The 17189-nt window shown below is 40.9% G+C and overlaps 2 protein-coding genes and 1 long non-coding RNA gene across 3 annotated transcripts; 1 reads left to right on the forward strand and 2 right to left on the reverse strand.

Moving 5' to 3' along the window:
* Window positions 1-2898: 2898 nt before the first annotated feature.
* pigf (phosphatidylinositol glycan anchor biosynthesis, class F) lies at window positions 2899-6483 on the reverse strand. The gene is made up of 5 exons (XM_019362821.2): window positions 6098-6483; window positions 5372-5463; window positions 4865-4981; window positions 4650-4758; window positions 2899-3239 (listed from the first exon to the last, which is right to left on the reverse strand). The coding sequence occupies exons 1-5, from the start codon at window positions 6323-6325 to the stop codon at window positions 3126-3128; spliced, it is 660 nt and encodes a 219-aa protein (XP_019218366.1). The 5' UTR covers window positions 6326-6483; the 3' UTR covers window positions 2899-3125.
* Window positions 6484-7119: 636 nt separating this feature from the next.
* Window positions 7120-8465, reverse strand: LOC112847692 (uncharacterized). The gene is made up of 2 exons (XR_003221411.1): window positions 8347-8465; window positions 7120-7170 (listed from the first exon to the last, which is right to left on the reverse strand). It is a non-coding gene; the product is annotated as an uncharacterized LOC112847692 (long non-coding RNA).
* cript (cysteine-rich PDZ-binding protein) lies at window positions 8025-16827 on the forward strand. The gene is made up of 5 exons (XM_003441761.5): window positions 8025-8176; window positions 8425-8490; window positions 13501-13555; window positions 13719-13822; window positions 16497-16827. Exons 1-5 carry the CDS (start codon window positions 8161-8163, stop codon window positions 16559-16561), a joined length of 306 nt encoding a protein of 101 aa, XP_003441809.1. The 5' UTR covers window positions 8025-8160; the 3' UTR covers window positions 16562-16827.
* The last annotated feature ends 362 nt before the right edge of the window (window positions 16828-17189 follow it).

The following is a 17189-nucleotide window of genomic DNA, read 5'->3' on the forward strand; positions in this document are numbered from 1 at the left end:
CTCTAACTGTTAATGAAGAGCACACCGGAGGGAGTGTGAATAGAGGAAATTGGGGCAAAATGAGAGACAAAACGCAGGAAGAAAGTGGGACGTGAGGAGCAGGAGGCTGAGTGTAAGAAGAAGGGTGTTAAATGATGGGTGGGTGTGACTCATCGGGAGAAAATTGAAATCTGAATCCGCCTTTGAAGGAGCTGTTTACATGTGGAACTTGACTATCATGTCATGCTATCTTTTTGTTTTTATCAGGAGTTAAGTAGGCATAAAATTCTCTGTGATTATTAAGCCTTTTTTTCTTCTGATTGGGTATATTTCAAAACATCAATCCGCCAGCCTACTCTAAACCAAGCCATCAATCACAGCACAGCATCCCTGCGGCCAATCCAGTCTAGAATTGATCCTTTATTATCTCTCAAGAGCTGCATAGCCAGGATGGATAAAATCCATTTTCTTTTAAATAAAGGTAAATAATTTCTACCGCATGAGAAAGAAAACACTAGCCTTTTTATTATTTAATTGCATTACTTGTCTTACTAACGTGTTAGTAAATCTGCTTCTAGTTTCAATGTGTTATGCATTCAGAGATGCTCTTCTGTGTACCTTATTTTGTAACAAGTGGTTGTTATTTGAGTTACTGTGGCCTTCCTGTCAGGTTGAAGTAGTCTGGGCATTCTCCTCTGATCTCTCAACAAGGCATTTTACCCAGATACCTGCCACTCGCTGGATATTTGCTCTTTTTGGACTATTTTCTGTAAAATCGAGAGATGGTTGTGTGGGAAAATCCTGGTAAACAGCCAGTAACATGTCACTAACAACCATACCACATTCAAACACTTAAATCACGTCTTGTCTAAATGCCTAAATGCAGTGAGTTTCTGTCATGCGACCAGTTTATTAAATATTTGTAATAATGAGAAGTTAATACAAATTCATAAATTTGGTATAATTTATGAATCCAATATTCACTCAGCTGTGAATACTGGTGTTTGAGTGGTATCCACCATCTCCAGAGAAAAATCTCCCTTTCATTAATAAGATGTTTGACTTTCTTGCTGAAGCAGGTGAAAAAGAGACAAATTGAGGGGCACTTTAAGAGCAATCTCCTCTTTAAAGGCCAATGGCTTACTTCACAATTTTAAACACGGTGATCCAGATCAGCACCCAAATTTAATGTATTCTTCCTTAGCCTGTGCTCTACCTCTGCAAGAGTCATCTCAGCTCCTAGCTTGGCAGAGAAGCAAGAGTTATGAGACACAAAGGCTGCACAGAACGGCATGTAGAGATGTGTTTTAATTCAGTGTGCTGTCAGCAGCATGAGGAATCTTAAAAATACTCATTCTGGCAGGCTGGATTTGGGGTAGCACTATCCACCAGAGAGAGAGCAGAGGACCCGACTTGTTTCAGTCTGCTACTCTCTTTCAACAAAGCAGAAACATAACAGTTCTGCAAATACATGCATACCACAGCTGCCCTGCAGAAAAAGGCTGAGGAGAGAGGACGGGCAGGGAGTGACAAATTACCTCTCCTCACAATGCCCCGCTACAATAGAGCTGCCTGAGAACAAATAATGAATAAATAAAGTTCTCTGAGATCGAATGTGGGGAACAATTTGTGAAGCAGCAGCTTTTGTGTGTGTGCGCGTGAATGAAGGGCCTTGTGCGTGTCTCACAGATTGAAAAAACCACAGGTGACTGAGCGCACAAGCAAACCAACTTCAACCAGATTTCAGTCATCAGAGTAAATAGACTACACCTGCAAAAGAACCCTTAAAGGACTCAAAAACATATCTAATCTTAGCTTTTTTTAAGACTTAGCTTTTTAATACAAAGCACAAGGTCAGTGTAATACCTGTTTGATCATACCTTATGCTCTTCCCGAGCCCTCCTCTCCAGCTCCCCTGCTCTCCACATGTAATGACGCATCAGAAGTGAAGTGTAAAATTAAAAAAAAAAAAAGACAAGAAAAAGAAAAGCATGGAGCACAAGGGTAATAGAGTTAACAGCATGAGGTCGGATTGGGTTTCATCAAAGAGAAGAAGGGAAAGATTAGGCCATTGATTGATGCTGTAAGCATATGTAGACTTTCAAAGACTTTCCTCTGCTCCATCTTTCATCTGTTTCCTTCAGGCTGTTTTTTCCCTGGCAACAAGGAAGGAGTTCAAGCACAGGGCGATTGGGCAGCTTTGCCTCTGATTTTGTACTGAAACTTTCCAGCACAAAATGCTCAAACAGCAAAGATAACCGACAATTTCTTCCTCTTTTTTTTTTTTTTTAAATCATAGCCATGATTATTTATGTATACCAAGCGTTCAGACGATCTGCAAGCAACATCACTCATTTACTTTTCAATTTGACATTCCGGTCTGGAAAATGTAAGTTTCATTGCGGTGACTGGGTGCAAGGGAGGACTAAGAGATGTGGTGCGGCGTGAAAGGAGGAAAATTAATGTCCTCGAAATGAAAGTGAATCAATATGATTGCCCAAGGATGTGAAAAAGGTGGAATGGGAGCTGGGGCGGCGGGGAGGGTGTTGAAATAGAGTTGGAGCGAGATTAATGGTCGTTTAAAAAGGAACAGTATTCATCAGCAGTCGGCTTCAGGTGCAGAATAGCGTCAGTGTGTGTGTGTGAGAATGGAAGCCAACTCTGCAGCAGGTTTACATTTTCTCTTTAATTTTCTAACTTCCTCTCATGACTCAATAAATGGCCGCCCAACCACAATACTGATTACTTTGTATTTCACTGCAAATGAGCCTCAGTCTCTTGTTTTCATTAAAACTCTACTCACCTTCACATAAACACACACAGGTGGCGAACCAACAGCACCACCTGCAGGTTTTTCAGCGACACATCACTGACGTCGAATAGCTTTAATCGCCCAATTTCACAAGTAAATACACATCGTTACCGAAGAAAATATTTTATTACATTTAAAAATATTCAGTTTCAGCCATCACGTGTACAAAATAATACCTCTGAGCTGTTACAAAACTGCCAACCCTACAGGCTGCAAAGGGGGTGAATGCTCCCAAATAAATAATAAAAAGTGAGAGAAATTCAGCAGGATGAGGAGTCACACCATCGTGGATACATTCGCACAAGCACAGGCATAATACACGTGTGTCTGACTATCACTTGCACTTGTATGTGAGCTGTTTGCGGTGATAATGGATCCACGCTGGAGCTGCAACAAGCCCGGTCAAGTAGCCGAACAAAGAGCCAAAACTGCAGGAAACAGGCCAGACCTACAAAAACACAGAAGTAGTAGAAAAGTGAGCATGATTGTTCACTAAAAGCCTGACACTGGTCCGATACATCAAAGAGAAGCTGAACTATTAGTCTGTCAATTTGAGTTACACCCCAATTACCTCTGCATTTTCCTTCAGTCATTTTACACAGAATTCCCTGTGCAATTATAACTTTAATGTGTTCCATTTTCCATTAAAAAAACAATCTAATTCATTATTCATTGGCTGATTACTCTGTCCAGTGCTTAAAAAAAAAAAATCATCGTGATGGAGAATTTGGAAGTTAACAACTTAAATCAACTACAAAAAAAAAATGTGTAATTTACACCAGCTTTTTCACTCTGACAGCTACCACACCGGCTTCATGCAGGTTAGTGCCCAGTATCATCCTCTGGCACACTTGTGTTATATATCACCATAGCAACCTATCATTTCATTCCTGCTTTTGAAAGACAATCTTTACTTCTGTCACTACAGCACATCAGCCTGATGTTGCTGCTATTAATACACGTGTATTCCAATTTTTTTACTGTTTTCTCTTCCTTTTCTCCCCTTCTACAACACTTTTGCTACTCACCAACTAACAAAGCAGAAAAGTACCCATTTAAGGTCATTTTAAAGGTATTTTTAACGGAATAATGAAAACACAAGGACATCCACCTCCTCCATTCATCAAAATGAAACCAGTAATTTACAAGTCCATGCAGTTAAGAGGCCTTTGTGAATCCAGCAGTCATTTGAGAAAACCTCAGAAAAATCTAAGAGAGGCTTCGCGGGTAATATGGTTTAAATGGTCGTGTTAGTTCCCTGTCTTAAGAGCAAAAACTCCACTGTGGATAGAGAACATTTCTACATACAGTGGATTAGAGATTTAGTCAGACTCTCTCTTCCAAAGCAAGAAATATTCATTTTATTTGCAAAAAAAATTTAAAATTGACATTTGATTCTCCGTGCTTTAGTGGTTAACAAATTAAACCAGGGATGGAAAAGATCCCTGGTTTCAGACCAGAAGACACAAACCCAGCCTCGGGGTCACAAGCTCAGATAAATGTGAAGGTTGTGTCAGGAAGGGCATCTGGCACAAACTCTGTGCCAAATTAAACACGTAGATCCATCTGCTGCGTCGACACTTGGGGAAAGAAAAAGTACTGAATGTACCTTCATTGCCAGCTAATTTGCTTACAAAGTGCCACAGCCAGACTACTGACTGAGCCAGTTCTTGGGTTATTTTTATCTAAATGAAATGAATGTGTGTAGAGGAAATATCAGGAACCCGTTTATTAAACTGCAGCATGTAATTTAATGAAAAAGGAGCCTAAACATAAAAAAGTCACATGCTAGACTGTATAAGACCTAATGTGAGGATACAAATCCAAGAGTATACGCTTTGTCCATGCATAGAATTACCTGCCAGGGCCTATCCCAGTCCAGAGGTATGGGGAATGCTCCGACCCAGGCTCCAACAAGTGTGCAGGCCACAGTGATCTGCAGACAGGTGTCCCACACAGACATAGCTCTGGAGCCAGAGACAAAGAAAAAGCAAGAACAGTTACTATCTTCAACACAGAGTCATGTGAAAAGCCAGGAGGAAAGAAAAAGAAGGAAAATGATTTCAGCCTTACCCGTGGCGACTGAAGACTCGTATCCAGGCCTGGACGTTGGGGCCGAGGACACAGAGACACCTCAGCGTGGTTAACGAAGTCAGCAGCACAGCAAGGGAGAATGTTTCTAAGGCAGATCTGTAAGAAATGATAGGTTCACGGTATCAACGACAACTACAATAAGAGCGTTATTGACAGTTTTGTTTTTTGTTTAAAAAAAAAAAAGCACATAAAAAAGCAAGCAGAGACAAAGTAAAACACTTTAGATTAGATTAGATGAAACTTTATTAATCCCTCGGGTGGGTTCCTCTGGGAAATTCAGTTCACTTGACTTTTTATAAGTGACAGAATCATTTCAGGGTTTGAAGATTTCTGTAGTTGCCTGCTGTTTTCATTCATTTATGTGTGATCCTTCCATGGATCCTTAGTTTATTGTGTATTACTGTGGCGATCTCTGCTCTCTGCGTCTCTCTTTATCAACCTCTGTTAAACACATACATGTAAACACGAGCAAAAACAACAACTCACTCGATCAGTGGAGCTCCGTATAAGACAACAACAGTGTGGAAGAACAGGCACGACAGGAAGAAGTACAGGCAGGAGCGAAGCAACCTCGACAGCTGCAGAAAAAAAACAGCGAGAAAACAGTCAAACCTTTAAGATCCAGATATAAAAAGATCACTTCCTGGGAAAAAAGATCTTGGTTTGATGAACATGCAAGAGTCAAGTATTCACATTAATTTATATACAAATAAGTCAAGATGTTTTTCTTTTTTTGGAAAGGCAACTTTAATTTTACTTGCCATACCCTGGCCTGATTACTGCCAGACGTGTTGAATTAAAATATCACTTGAACAGAGTCTGTCTGACAAAGTGGAGTAGTCTAAGAGCAACACATTACACCACAATCCACAAACCACACACAAAGACTGGGCAAAAATGGCATCCATGGAAGAGTTCCAAGGACAAAACCACTGCTGACCAAATTTAAAACAAAAGCTTGTCTCATATTTGCCAAACAGCATCTTATTGATCCCCTTAGAATTTTGGGAAAATATTCTGTGGACTAGCAAGACAAAATTTGAATGGGGCAATTAGTGTTTCACATAGGGCCAGGTCGGTTTGGATCGCTTTCCCCCCTTAACAAATGAAACCCTCTTTTAAAAACTGCATTGATTGCACTTTTAAAAAAAATAAAACAGCCCATGTGGCACTGCACACATCACTCCATCATTATTAAAGCGTTATCAGCACCTTGTATCCCAGCGTGTGCTTCTTGGCGGGCGGTGTGATCCCGAGCAGCCAGAACACGGCCACGCTGACCGCGGTGACCGCAGCGGACACCGAGTAGAGCCACAGCAGGTGTGTGCCGTACACCGAGAAGCCCGGTACGAGCACAGCAGGTAGCACCGTCGCCATGAACACCGAAGCGGCGATGATAGCGTGAGTGGACGCCATGGCTCTGATTTCATGGTCCCACATTGTGAAGGCTGTAGCGAACTACAACAGGACACCGACAAATTGAACACAAAACACTTTAAACCTCAACGTAACGCTGGATTTGTAGCACAGGTAACATCCATAGATGAATCGCTTGACCTTGTTTCCGTAAACATGGAACCATGCTCACTTCCGCTTTCACTTCAAAATAAAAGTACAATACTTATTCCTTGTAGATGAGGCAAGACAAAGTTCAATAAAAGTACATTATAGTTTTAACAACTTTAAATATATTACAGACAGCCATGCATTTAGTATACATTTGTTGCTGCCACAGTGAAACGAAAAAGCTTTCATCCAAGACCATGGTGCTACATATAACAGTAAATCAACACAGGACTAATTAAAGTGCAAGTGTGCAAAAATGGCAAAAAACAGTGCGACACCAGATAGAGCAGAACCATACAGACACAAGATGGTGCAATAGTTTTACAAAAAGACTTTAGCATTGTGCAATAAGTACTTGAGGTAATGGAATGTATAAAGGTGTGTGGGTGTGTCAGTCTTGTCTCTGAGTATTCAGGAGTCTGACAGCTTGGAGGAAGAAACTGTTTTGTAGTCTGGCACTGAGGGCGTGAGTGCTTCGGTATGTCTTACCAGAAAGCAGGAGGGTGAAGAGTGTGTGTGAGGGGTGTGTGGGGTCCTCCACAATGCTGGTGGGTTTGTGGATGCAGTTGATTCAATAAGTGTCTGTGTTGGAGGGAAGACAGGCTCCAGTGATCTTCTCAGCTGTTCTCACTTTACGCTGTATGGTCTTGCGATCTAACACGGTGCAGTTTCCATACCAGACAGTCATGCAGCTGCTCAGGATGCTCTCGATACTCCCTCTGTAGTAGGTGGTGAGAATGGTTGGTGGGAGATGGGCTTTTCTCATCTTTCACATGTGAGACCTGGGCCAATGCAATTGGTCCAGTGTAATTCAATCCAAAGTGACAAAGGAGTCATTGAGACTTTTGTGTTTTTATATTTGTGTAGAACATTTTCTAATCCATTTTCAGATCTCTCAGCTGCTCCCTTTATGGGTCTGTGGATCATCTGCCTCCATCTCATCCTACCACTACCCTGCTCATCTGTCACACCAACCCTCTCCACCCTATCCTCCTTTACTACATCCATAAACCACCGTTCATTTTATTATTATTGTGGATTTTGTTTTAAGCCACTTTTACCACAGATTTTTTTTTTGTTGAAAACAAATTGTATGTTTGTGGTATACTTGTTTGAACATAATCCTTTATTTAATCAGTTTCCCTATTTAATCAGAACATGTGAACACTGTCACATGTAGCTAGATGTGAACCACTATTTATCAGTGAGGGCCATTCTTTTTCTACTTTCACTGCTATAACGTTATTCTGACGGGAAATAGAAAAATGAGATTCTTCAGTGTTCTTTAAACTATCTCTGCCTGACTGCTATAGTCGCCTACTGTTTGTAAGCTTTAAAAGTTTTTTATTATTATTTATTGGATTTAATTATTTCACACGTATTTCATACGTTATATTTCACACGTTATATTCACACGTGTGAAATAATGCAGCAGCAAACTTTTAATTTTTAAAGAAAACTTACAGGTTTTCGTCCACTTTACAGATGAACAGGGGAAACTGCAACCAATCACAGAACGGGTTACTTGGACCCTCGCCGAAGCGCAGTAAAGCTAACCAATGGCATCTGAGATTTGAAATCTAGGCTTTAACCAATCAATCGTTTGCGAGCTGCAAGGAAACGGAAGTAACGACCGGAAGTTTACATTAACAGAGAAAGCTAAACGCAGCTAACGCTTCTGCTTCTATTTTAACAAACAAAGAAGGACAATGGTTTGTGAAAAGTGTAGGTATCTCGCCATTCTCCTATCACTTAATTTATTTTAGATCTTCAATTCTAATGTCTTTTTTCCCGTTAAGAGAAGCTCGATGATCCTTAGAAAGCTGGCTAACGCTATGTGATGCTAACTGTTGTTATTACTGTCCTCACTGTTGTTTTGGTTCAGGAAAACATACCTTCACCTTCTAGGCTTATTTCCTTTAAATCCACTGCGTTGCTTTTGTTACATATGCTGCGTTGCTTTTTATCTCCAGGTGAGAAGAAGCTCGGTAAGGTCATCACTCCTGACACCTGGAAGGATGGAGCCCGGAATACAACAGGTGAACAGAGTAAAATCTGGATTTGTTTCAGTTCAATGGCATAATGTCACCAGTGTGCAAGGGCTGCTTGAATGACTTAAAACAAACAAAAGAAAAATAAGAATATGGTTTGTGGCATAGTTCTGGCTCCTTATTTGATTCCATCCACCTTATGCAGTCTACCAGTATCACTGGCAGCATTATGCTACCACCAGTCCTTTGCAGTATAAAAGTCACTTCAAATGAACGATGGTGTTCGAAAAGTTTCTAGTTCATGACCAATCTTGTGCCTTGGTGATTCCTCGTTTCCGTCCTCATTCAAACCTTGGCAAAGTGGTAGCACATGTAAGTAGTTTGTATTTACATACAGTTGTTTGAACTGACGATTTTGGAGTCCACAGTTGTTTAAAATTGCTCCAAGAAAAGTACCTAATTTTGTAAATCTACAGTTCTGCTTTTTAGATCTTCACCGAGTTCTTTTGACTTTCCTATTGTTCTGAGTATTGATGACTCCAATGAGTGTTGTAAAACAAATTATTTTTGTGTTAGCAAAGCGAAACTACCAGTTGTAGTCAATCATGATCACTGAGGAGGAGTTAAGAAGTTTTGGCCTTGTCAGGTTAAAATACATTGTAGAACATTCAGCACCATTTAATGAAAAACTTATGATAGTGTGTGTATATTTTTGATCCTGTATGTATACTTTTGACCCTGTGTGGATTATAGAAAATCCAAACCTGTGCACCCAATTCTTGTTTTTGTTTTTTTGTTTGTTTTTTTAAAGTCATTCAAGATGTGTTCTGTACAATTATTCCCTTGGAAAAGGAACAGTTGAAAGAAATAATTTAAAGTCCAAAATTACTATTACTATTATTCACAATGTACATACATGTACTTTGGAGATGACCTGATATCCAATTTTCTTTTCTTTTCTTTTCTTTTCTTTTCTTTTCTTTTCTTTAAAACCAGTGATAGTAACTCAAGAATATAAGCCTACAATCATCTCTGACTTGCATATCTAAAGGGCTTTTATCTGCAGTTTATGGAGGGCATGGAGTACAACATAACATACCAGCAGACCAAATCACAAACATTCATACAAGATTGTCGAACAAACAAGGCATTTATTTACAATCAATTTACAATAATAAAGTAAACAGAAAAAAAACTACTTATTTTTATTGCTAAAAAAGAAAAGAAGCACCAAGTTACATGTCAAAGCACAAATACAAAGCCTACGCTCCCTGCCTGGCCACAAAAGCTTCTGCTAACATACAGACAAGTTTAACCAAACACAACAGAACAGAGCAGGTCCCACAGGTTTGCCACAGTTCAACTCCCAAGATCACTATAAGTAATCCTGAATCAACATGCATCTCTTAGCTTGGTGACTAAATGCAAAGGGGCACTTGCTGCTGGAGCTAATTACATGGATTTTACAAACAAGCATAATCCCGTACGGCTCTGGCAGTCAGGTGTGGGAGAACTGCAACAAAGACAGGCGAGAGCAGCTGTCTTTCATGAAGTGGCCAAACAATCGGAGGGCATAGCAGACATATAAAGAACTGCACTGATGTATCATGAGATTAGCAAGTAAACTTTTTTAAATGGTTGAATATGTTTTAAACATTTATACATGTTATAATGTGACTCTATGAACTTTAAAAGTTCTCATTTTAGTCCAATTTTTAGAATTTAACTCTTAAAGTAAACTTCAACTAAATTCTTACCACTAGATGACACTCTTTAACCATTAATTGTTTATATAAGTGCTGCTGAAGTGAGAAACAAGGAAATACCGGGTTTGCCCTGAGATTAGTGTGGTACAGTGGTTAGCACTGTCACCACACTACAAGAAGGTTCTGGGTTCAAACTTCTTCTGGGAGCTGATGTGTCTTCCACAGTATGATAACATGCTTGTTAGGTTGACTATAAATCAGTTGTAGATGTGGATTTGAGAGTGAAAAGTTGTCTCTCTGTGTTGGCTGTGTTTGCTGTACCGTGTCTCTCACGCTATGACAGTTGGATAAGTGGTTAGGAAAACACTGATAGATGGCCTGAGATCTGCAGCTATGATGTGCTAATCACACAGAGCAAATGTGTTGTTATTGTAAGGTGAACTCCACTGAGCCTAAGCACTGAGGACTTGATGAAGGCTATAACTATAAGGCTATAACTTTTAATGTAAAGCTACTCTCAAGAAAGCATCTTATTAGCATCCGTTACTAGTAATTACAGAAAAAAACATGAAAGGAAAGAATAAAGATTTTTACCCACTTAGCTGATATCAATCATTGCTCTATGAGAACGGTTAACTGAGATCCAGTGCTTCCTGGCTTGTATAACCTTTCTCTTCATATTGGAAGTGGGAAATAAACTCCCCAAACAGCTACCTAAACAGGATCTGAGAGTGGATCACAGTACATTAATCAATCACTGTCCCTGTTGCACGGGCTAAACAACTTTTTTTTGGCCAAACACCGTGCAGTATAAGTAAAATTAGACAGTTAGCACATGGCTGACATTACCAATAACCTCGCTCATCTTTCCTGTGCAAAAGCACAGAAGCACAAAGAAAAATGTCAGTTCTGCATAATTTATTCCTTTACTACAATCCTGCAATCCTGTAAAAAACTAGGGAATTAAGAGGGTAGGTAGCATTCAGGTACTGATAATCAAATCCATTTAGTTTTGGTTTGATCATCAACAAGTGTGAGCATCTCTATAAAAGCATAGGTTTTAGCAGTTTGCCTGTCTGGAGCATTCAGGTGTATTTTAACATGATGCCAAGGAAGAAAGACGTCAGCAATGACCTTAGAGAAGCATTTGTTGATGTTCATCAGTCTGTTTATGGTTTGATCATTCTACAGTGATTAAAAATTATTATAAAGTGGAAAACATTCAATCTTCCCAGGAATGAATGTGCCTGCAAATTCACACAAGACCAGAAGAAAGCCTCTTTTCTCTAACACAAACATGGCAGCACAGCTTAGGTTTGCCAAGTTGCATCTGAACAAACCAAAAGACTTCTGGAGCAAGGTCCTTTGCATAGAAGAGATCAGAATAGCCATAAAGGGTCTGGGTGCCGTTTGCCCCTCTGGGGGCGAGGGTACCTGGACCCGGGGTATAGAGTATGTTTGGGGAGTATGATTGTGTGTACATGTCCATGTATGTCTATCCCTACGTTGGGTGAGTGCTGAGTGTTTGTATATGTGTGCATGAGGGTGGGAAAGCATGTTTGTGTCTGTGTTTGCCTGTTTGTCTGTGTCTATATGTCAGGTCAGGTCTTAGACTCCACCTCCCTGGGAACTCCCAGGCCCTCCAAAGTGTGGAGGCCTATCTCCCCTCACCACACTCCCTGCCGGTAACTGATGCCCTCAGGGGTTGGTGCATTGGTGGTTCTTGGTGTCCGGGGCTGGGCGCTCAGGTATGCACCAGCTCACTCCCGGTGGCTACTTGGCGGGGCCTGGTGCCTGTCGCTCGGTCAGGCCTCTTCCGGGGCAAAGGGGGCCCTCGGGCCTCCGGCCTCGGGGCCTGCAACTGGGTTCACTCTGGCACAGCTGGCTGCCGGCAGAGCCGGCGGGCACGCTGGTGCAGCCCCCTCTGGCTTCTGCTCCGTGGCTTCTGCTCCGTGGCTACTGGGTGACCCCTCGTCTGGGGATCTCCTCAGCCCTTCCCAGGAGGGTGGCACGGATGCCCCTCCGGTGGTCCTCTTTGGGCTCTCGCACTCTGGGGCCTCTGGATGTCTGGAGCCTGGATCTCCTCCATGCCTGCTTCATGCCCTGGGGGATGGGGCTATGGCCCTCCACACCCTCTAGCAGACCGTTACATGGGGAAACCTTTTGTATACAAGCGCGCTGATCCACACAGGTGTGCACACGGGTGTTCACTGTTCGTAGACATAAACTACACCTTTCTTAGCTGCTACTTCAAAGCACATTGTGCGCTGTCTGTCCTGCGTGCTGCACAACAACATTCAATATTTAATATTTACTGCTGTTCACACTTAGCTAGATTAACGTGATGGTGTTGTTTAGTATGTTGCTTTGTTTTTTTGTTTTTTTTGCTTGTTTTCTCTTCTTTTTCTCTCAACAGGTGATCCAGGAGATTTTTTTTTTCTCTTTGTCTTTGTAAGTGCCCTTTCTCACTGTCCCTTTTCCCTTCTGTTTTTCTTTTCCTTCCTCTCTTTCTTTCTCCCTTTCCTATCCCCCAGTCATGTCTGTCCCATCTGTAACAACTGAAAATAAAGTAAATAATAACAACAAAGTTTGATCAAATGGACCAATACGGCAATGCCATGATGATCCATTTGGCAAAATAAATCCATTTGGTATCCTTGTTGGTCTTCAGACAACAATTCTGACGGCTAAAGAACCAAATGGGACAGGCAAAAAAAAAAAAAAAAAAAAAAAAGAATAGCCATAATGCATAACACTGTGCATGGAGAAAACCAAACACAACATATCAGCACAAACACGATGGGGAAGGAGTGATGATCTGGGGTTGTTTTGCAGCCACAGGACCTGGTCACCTTGCAGTCATTGAGTTGATCATAGACTTATCTGTGAGGCCCTCTGTCCAACAGCTAAAATCTGGCTGATGCAACAGGACAATGATCCCAAGTGCAGCAGTGAATCTACAGCTGAATGTCTGAAAAGTAAAACAATCAAGGTTTTGCAATGGCCCAGTCAAAGTCCAGACCTCTACCTAATGGGAATGTCGCTATGCATAAACGCATGCCTGAATCATGTTGTTTTTACACACCATTTATGCATTTTTGCTTAGTTTTTGTTCAAGGAAACAATCACACGGTGTAAGATGTGTTGTTGTTCATCTAATGTTGTGTTTGAAGTTTTTATTTATGTCCTGATCTGAAAAAGCTTAGAACTGACAGAAGGGGCACTTTCTTTTCACAAGTGTAGGCTGAGTGGTGATACAGGACCACCGGCCTGCACAGAAGCTTTGTGGTTTTAATGTGATGTTACTTTAATGATGATGCTTAATTGGATCCTTTCTGCTTTTTCCAATCAGAGAGTGGTGGGCGCAAACTAAATGAGAATAAGATGTTGACTTCTAAGAAAGCCAGGTGAGCGCCATCAGGGTCTCTATTTTCACATACAAGAGCTACATACTTTCTTGCATGAAAATCACAATTTTAACTTGCTTATTCATTACAGCCATGCCACTAACATGGCTAATCAACTTTACTGCATCTGTAGTTATGCGTCTATAATTCTTTCCCATCACAGGTTCGACCCTTACAGCAAGTCCGGCTTTGCTATCTGCAGGATCTGCAAGAGCTCAGTTCATCAGGCTGGATCACACTACTGCCAGGGCTGTGCATACAAGAAAGGTACAAAGTCGCACTGCTTATCATGCAGGAATCCTACTGCGGGTCCAAAACTTTGATTGTTGGGATGCATTTATTGCTTTCAGCAGATTCTAACAAAACTGCCTCTCTGCATGATACACAGATCAATACACAGATCTTCTTTGTAAACATTATACTTGTAGTCCTGCTTTTCTTCACAGCTTTAAGCTGTGAAGAAAAGCACAGATTAGATTAGGATGTGGCAAAAGCTGGGAATGTTAGAGGACTCTGACCTGCCGGTGGGCTTTTCCCCCTCTTTAATCTATTTTATATCTACTAAAGGTCTTAGACTAGATCTTTGTTGTTGAGTCAGTCAGATCCATGAACTGTCCCTCTTCCGTAGTGCTGAAGTCAGCATTTGCCATTACACTGAGTGGTCTAAGATTTAATCTTTCAAGAAGATTAGTTAAAGGTAGCATGGCTGACAGTGCTAGCTGTTTACAGTAGATAATACAAAAGACATAACGTCTCAAAAGGTATAGATATGTCGATCTTCATGTTACTTACATGGTCCTGTGTGGCTACAGGTTATCAGGCCAGATAAAGAAGCAAGGAGCAAATATAATAACAAATACAAAGGATGAGTAGGGCAAAGTACAGTGGATGACAGCCTCATTCCCACGTGGTTCGGCAAATACGAATTCAACAACAGGGTTACAAAAGAACAGCCTGCTTGAGACTTGGATGTTTTTGGAAACTTTAACATGAAAGTGAGGTCAAATCAGCTATGTATTCTTATAATGCATGGTTATTTAACTAAGAAGTTAGTTGGGCCAGATTTTCAAACCGAGGAATTTATCTGGGCCAGATATTTTTTTGCAGCCAGTAAGCAGCAGATCATGATCAATTTCAAACCTACACAACTGTATTGAAAAACAAGTAATTTTTTATTCCTTTTTCCCCTGTAAATCTGGTGACCTCTCACAAATGCACACCAAAAGGTCCATTAAAAAAAAAAGGGAGCTATAACTAAAACTATTTTTTTGCACATTTGAAATAATAAAAAACATTTTGATAATTCCCTTTCAAATTAAAATAAATATTTTACTGACCACTCACTTTTCCTGCCATGGATAGAGCCCTATCCGTCACAAGTATACAGACACGCTTCATATCCAGACCATTTTCCTCAAAAAGAGCTGAAATCTTCTCAAACATTATTTCGCCAGCTGTGTGGCCCTCTAACGGCAGTAAGCCGAGCAATTTTGCATCCAAAAAACGGGCATATATGCCCAACTGTGCATTATCAGTTCTGTCTGTGAACCCATCTCCTGCTATAGACATTACATCAGTTTTCTTCAGGTCATCTAACAGCATTTCAAACTTGTCTGACACCAGAACTTCAACTCTACGAATATTTGAACTGTCTGACAGGGGTACGTTTTTAATAGCAGATGTCACACTTTAATTTTTTCGTCACTTATCACCGCATCCACCACGGCCAGCATGCAGTATTTCACTGTTTCAGAATCTGTGAAAGACCTTTTCTTCTTTTCCAAGAAGCAAACACAAAGGGAAGCTGCTGCAGCTCTCTCTTGGGCTGTACAGGACCCTCACCATGGTAGTACAACTCCGGTTGTAAGATTATTAAACTCGCAATTAAACTGTACTTTTGCAGCCCTCTCCTGAGATCGCTCTGGAAAGTTTGTGTAGAAAGTCTGGTGTTTGTCATTGTGGTGCCTTCGTAAGTACCGCAACACACTCACTGCAAATTAAACACATAGGTTTGGCATTTGGATTTGGCGGTAAAATGAATAAGTATTTGTCAGGCCAGGCAGGGTTAAACCGACGGTTTTCATTGTCAATTTTACGCTTGTGGACTGAGAAAGACATGCTGTTGTCGCATCAGATATTACGATGATAGTTTAATATGGTTACATCACGGTGCATTGTGGGTTAAATATTGCTAGGCTACTAGGAGTGTTGCATTCACAGTCTACACTACGCTGTAGGAATTTTTTATTTTTTCTATTTTTTTAAATTAATTAATTAATTAATTAATTGATTTTTTGCATTTTCTCTGTGTTTCTACCAGGACTACAGGCAGGGCCACTCGCAGGTTGCTTCTGGGCCGCATGTGGCCCGCGGGCCGCCATTTGAATAGGCTCGTTATAATGCCTTGGAGAAGTTGTGCTTTTGACCTTCTGTTTTGGCTATCGGTCATTTCATCAGATGCCTCACATTTTCCTGGGGAAAAAACTTTAAGGAAATATGCACTTCTTCATCAGAATTATGCAAAATTTTAGGTCTCTACTGTCATTTCTTATTTGCCTGCCCTTTGTGCTTTTTCTGTCATTGAACAGGGAAAATTAGAGAAAAACATGCTTTCAGCAGGACAGTAAGAACTCGCTGGAGAAACAATAATGTCCCCAGATTTTCCACCAGATTCTTTTTGGAGTCTGGAACCCTGAGCTGGGGCATATTGCAGATAAAAGGACCTCTGGTCTTCCTCAGGAATTGATGTGATCAAAAAGCACAGTTACAGGAGAGTTAATATTTAACTTACACTCATCAGTTTGATAGACAGAGCTGATGCTGCTGTTTTCTGTTCACAGTTCAGTTCTGCTGCCCCAAAGAAGCCAAAAACCTCTGATAAAATAATAATGCTTGCTTACACCATTTTTGCGTTGTTCTTTTCTCTCTCTGTTGTGTCCAGGAATCTGTGCAATGTGTGGAAAGAAGGTTTTGGACACCAAGAACTACAAACAGACGTCTGTGTAACTGCATGCTGATCAGAGAGAGGCTCCACACGTGAAAAACGGACCGAAAAAAAGATGGCTTTGTTTGCTGGAGCTGTTACAGTGGCCATGCGCAGGCCATCTCTAAATACACCACCTGTTATTGCCTGTTTCTGCGGTCAACACTCTCAGACCTTTCCTGTATTTTAAATTCAGTCGTTTCCTTTTCAAAATGTTAATTTCTGTATGTAATTTATGGCGTGCTGCTTTTGTTATGTGAAATAAAACTTCCACTATGAGGACATCTGACCGGGTCGTTTTGTCTCCTTGCCTTCAGACATACAGAGTTTAAATTTAGCCTGTGACGCACATTTGTCTCATATGCCTGAAATAATCAGTTTATTCTGACATAATCATATTTGGAAACGGTCAGGTGTGACCCCTCTGCCACCCCCCCATCCCCTCAATTGCTTTCAGAAAAAGAGTTTAGAGTTCACAAGCTCATCAGTTGATATTTAAAGGGCTCGCTCTCCCCCAGGCCTTCAGCAACATGTGCGCACTTTTTTTAACGTGTCCTTATTGATTTATACTGCCGGTCAAAAAGATACAAACGGCCTTAGTTTCTGGGTAATCTACAGCAGGTAACTCTTAGATATGACTGATGTAAATGA

This window comes from Oreochromis niloticus, linkage group LG8 (assembly GCF_001858045.2).
Source record: "Oreochromis niloticus isolate F11D_XX linkage group LG8, O_niloticus_UMD_NMBU, whole genome shotgun sequence".
NCBI lineage: Eukaryota > Metazoa > Chordata > Actinopteri > Cichliformes > Cichlidae > Oreochromis > Oreochromis niloticus.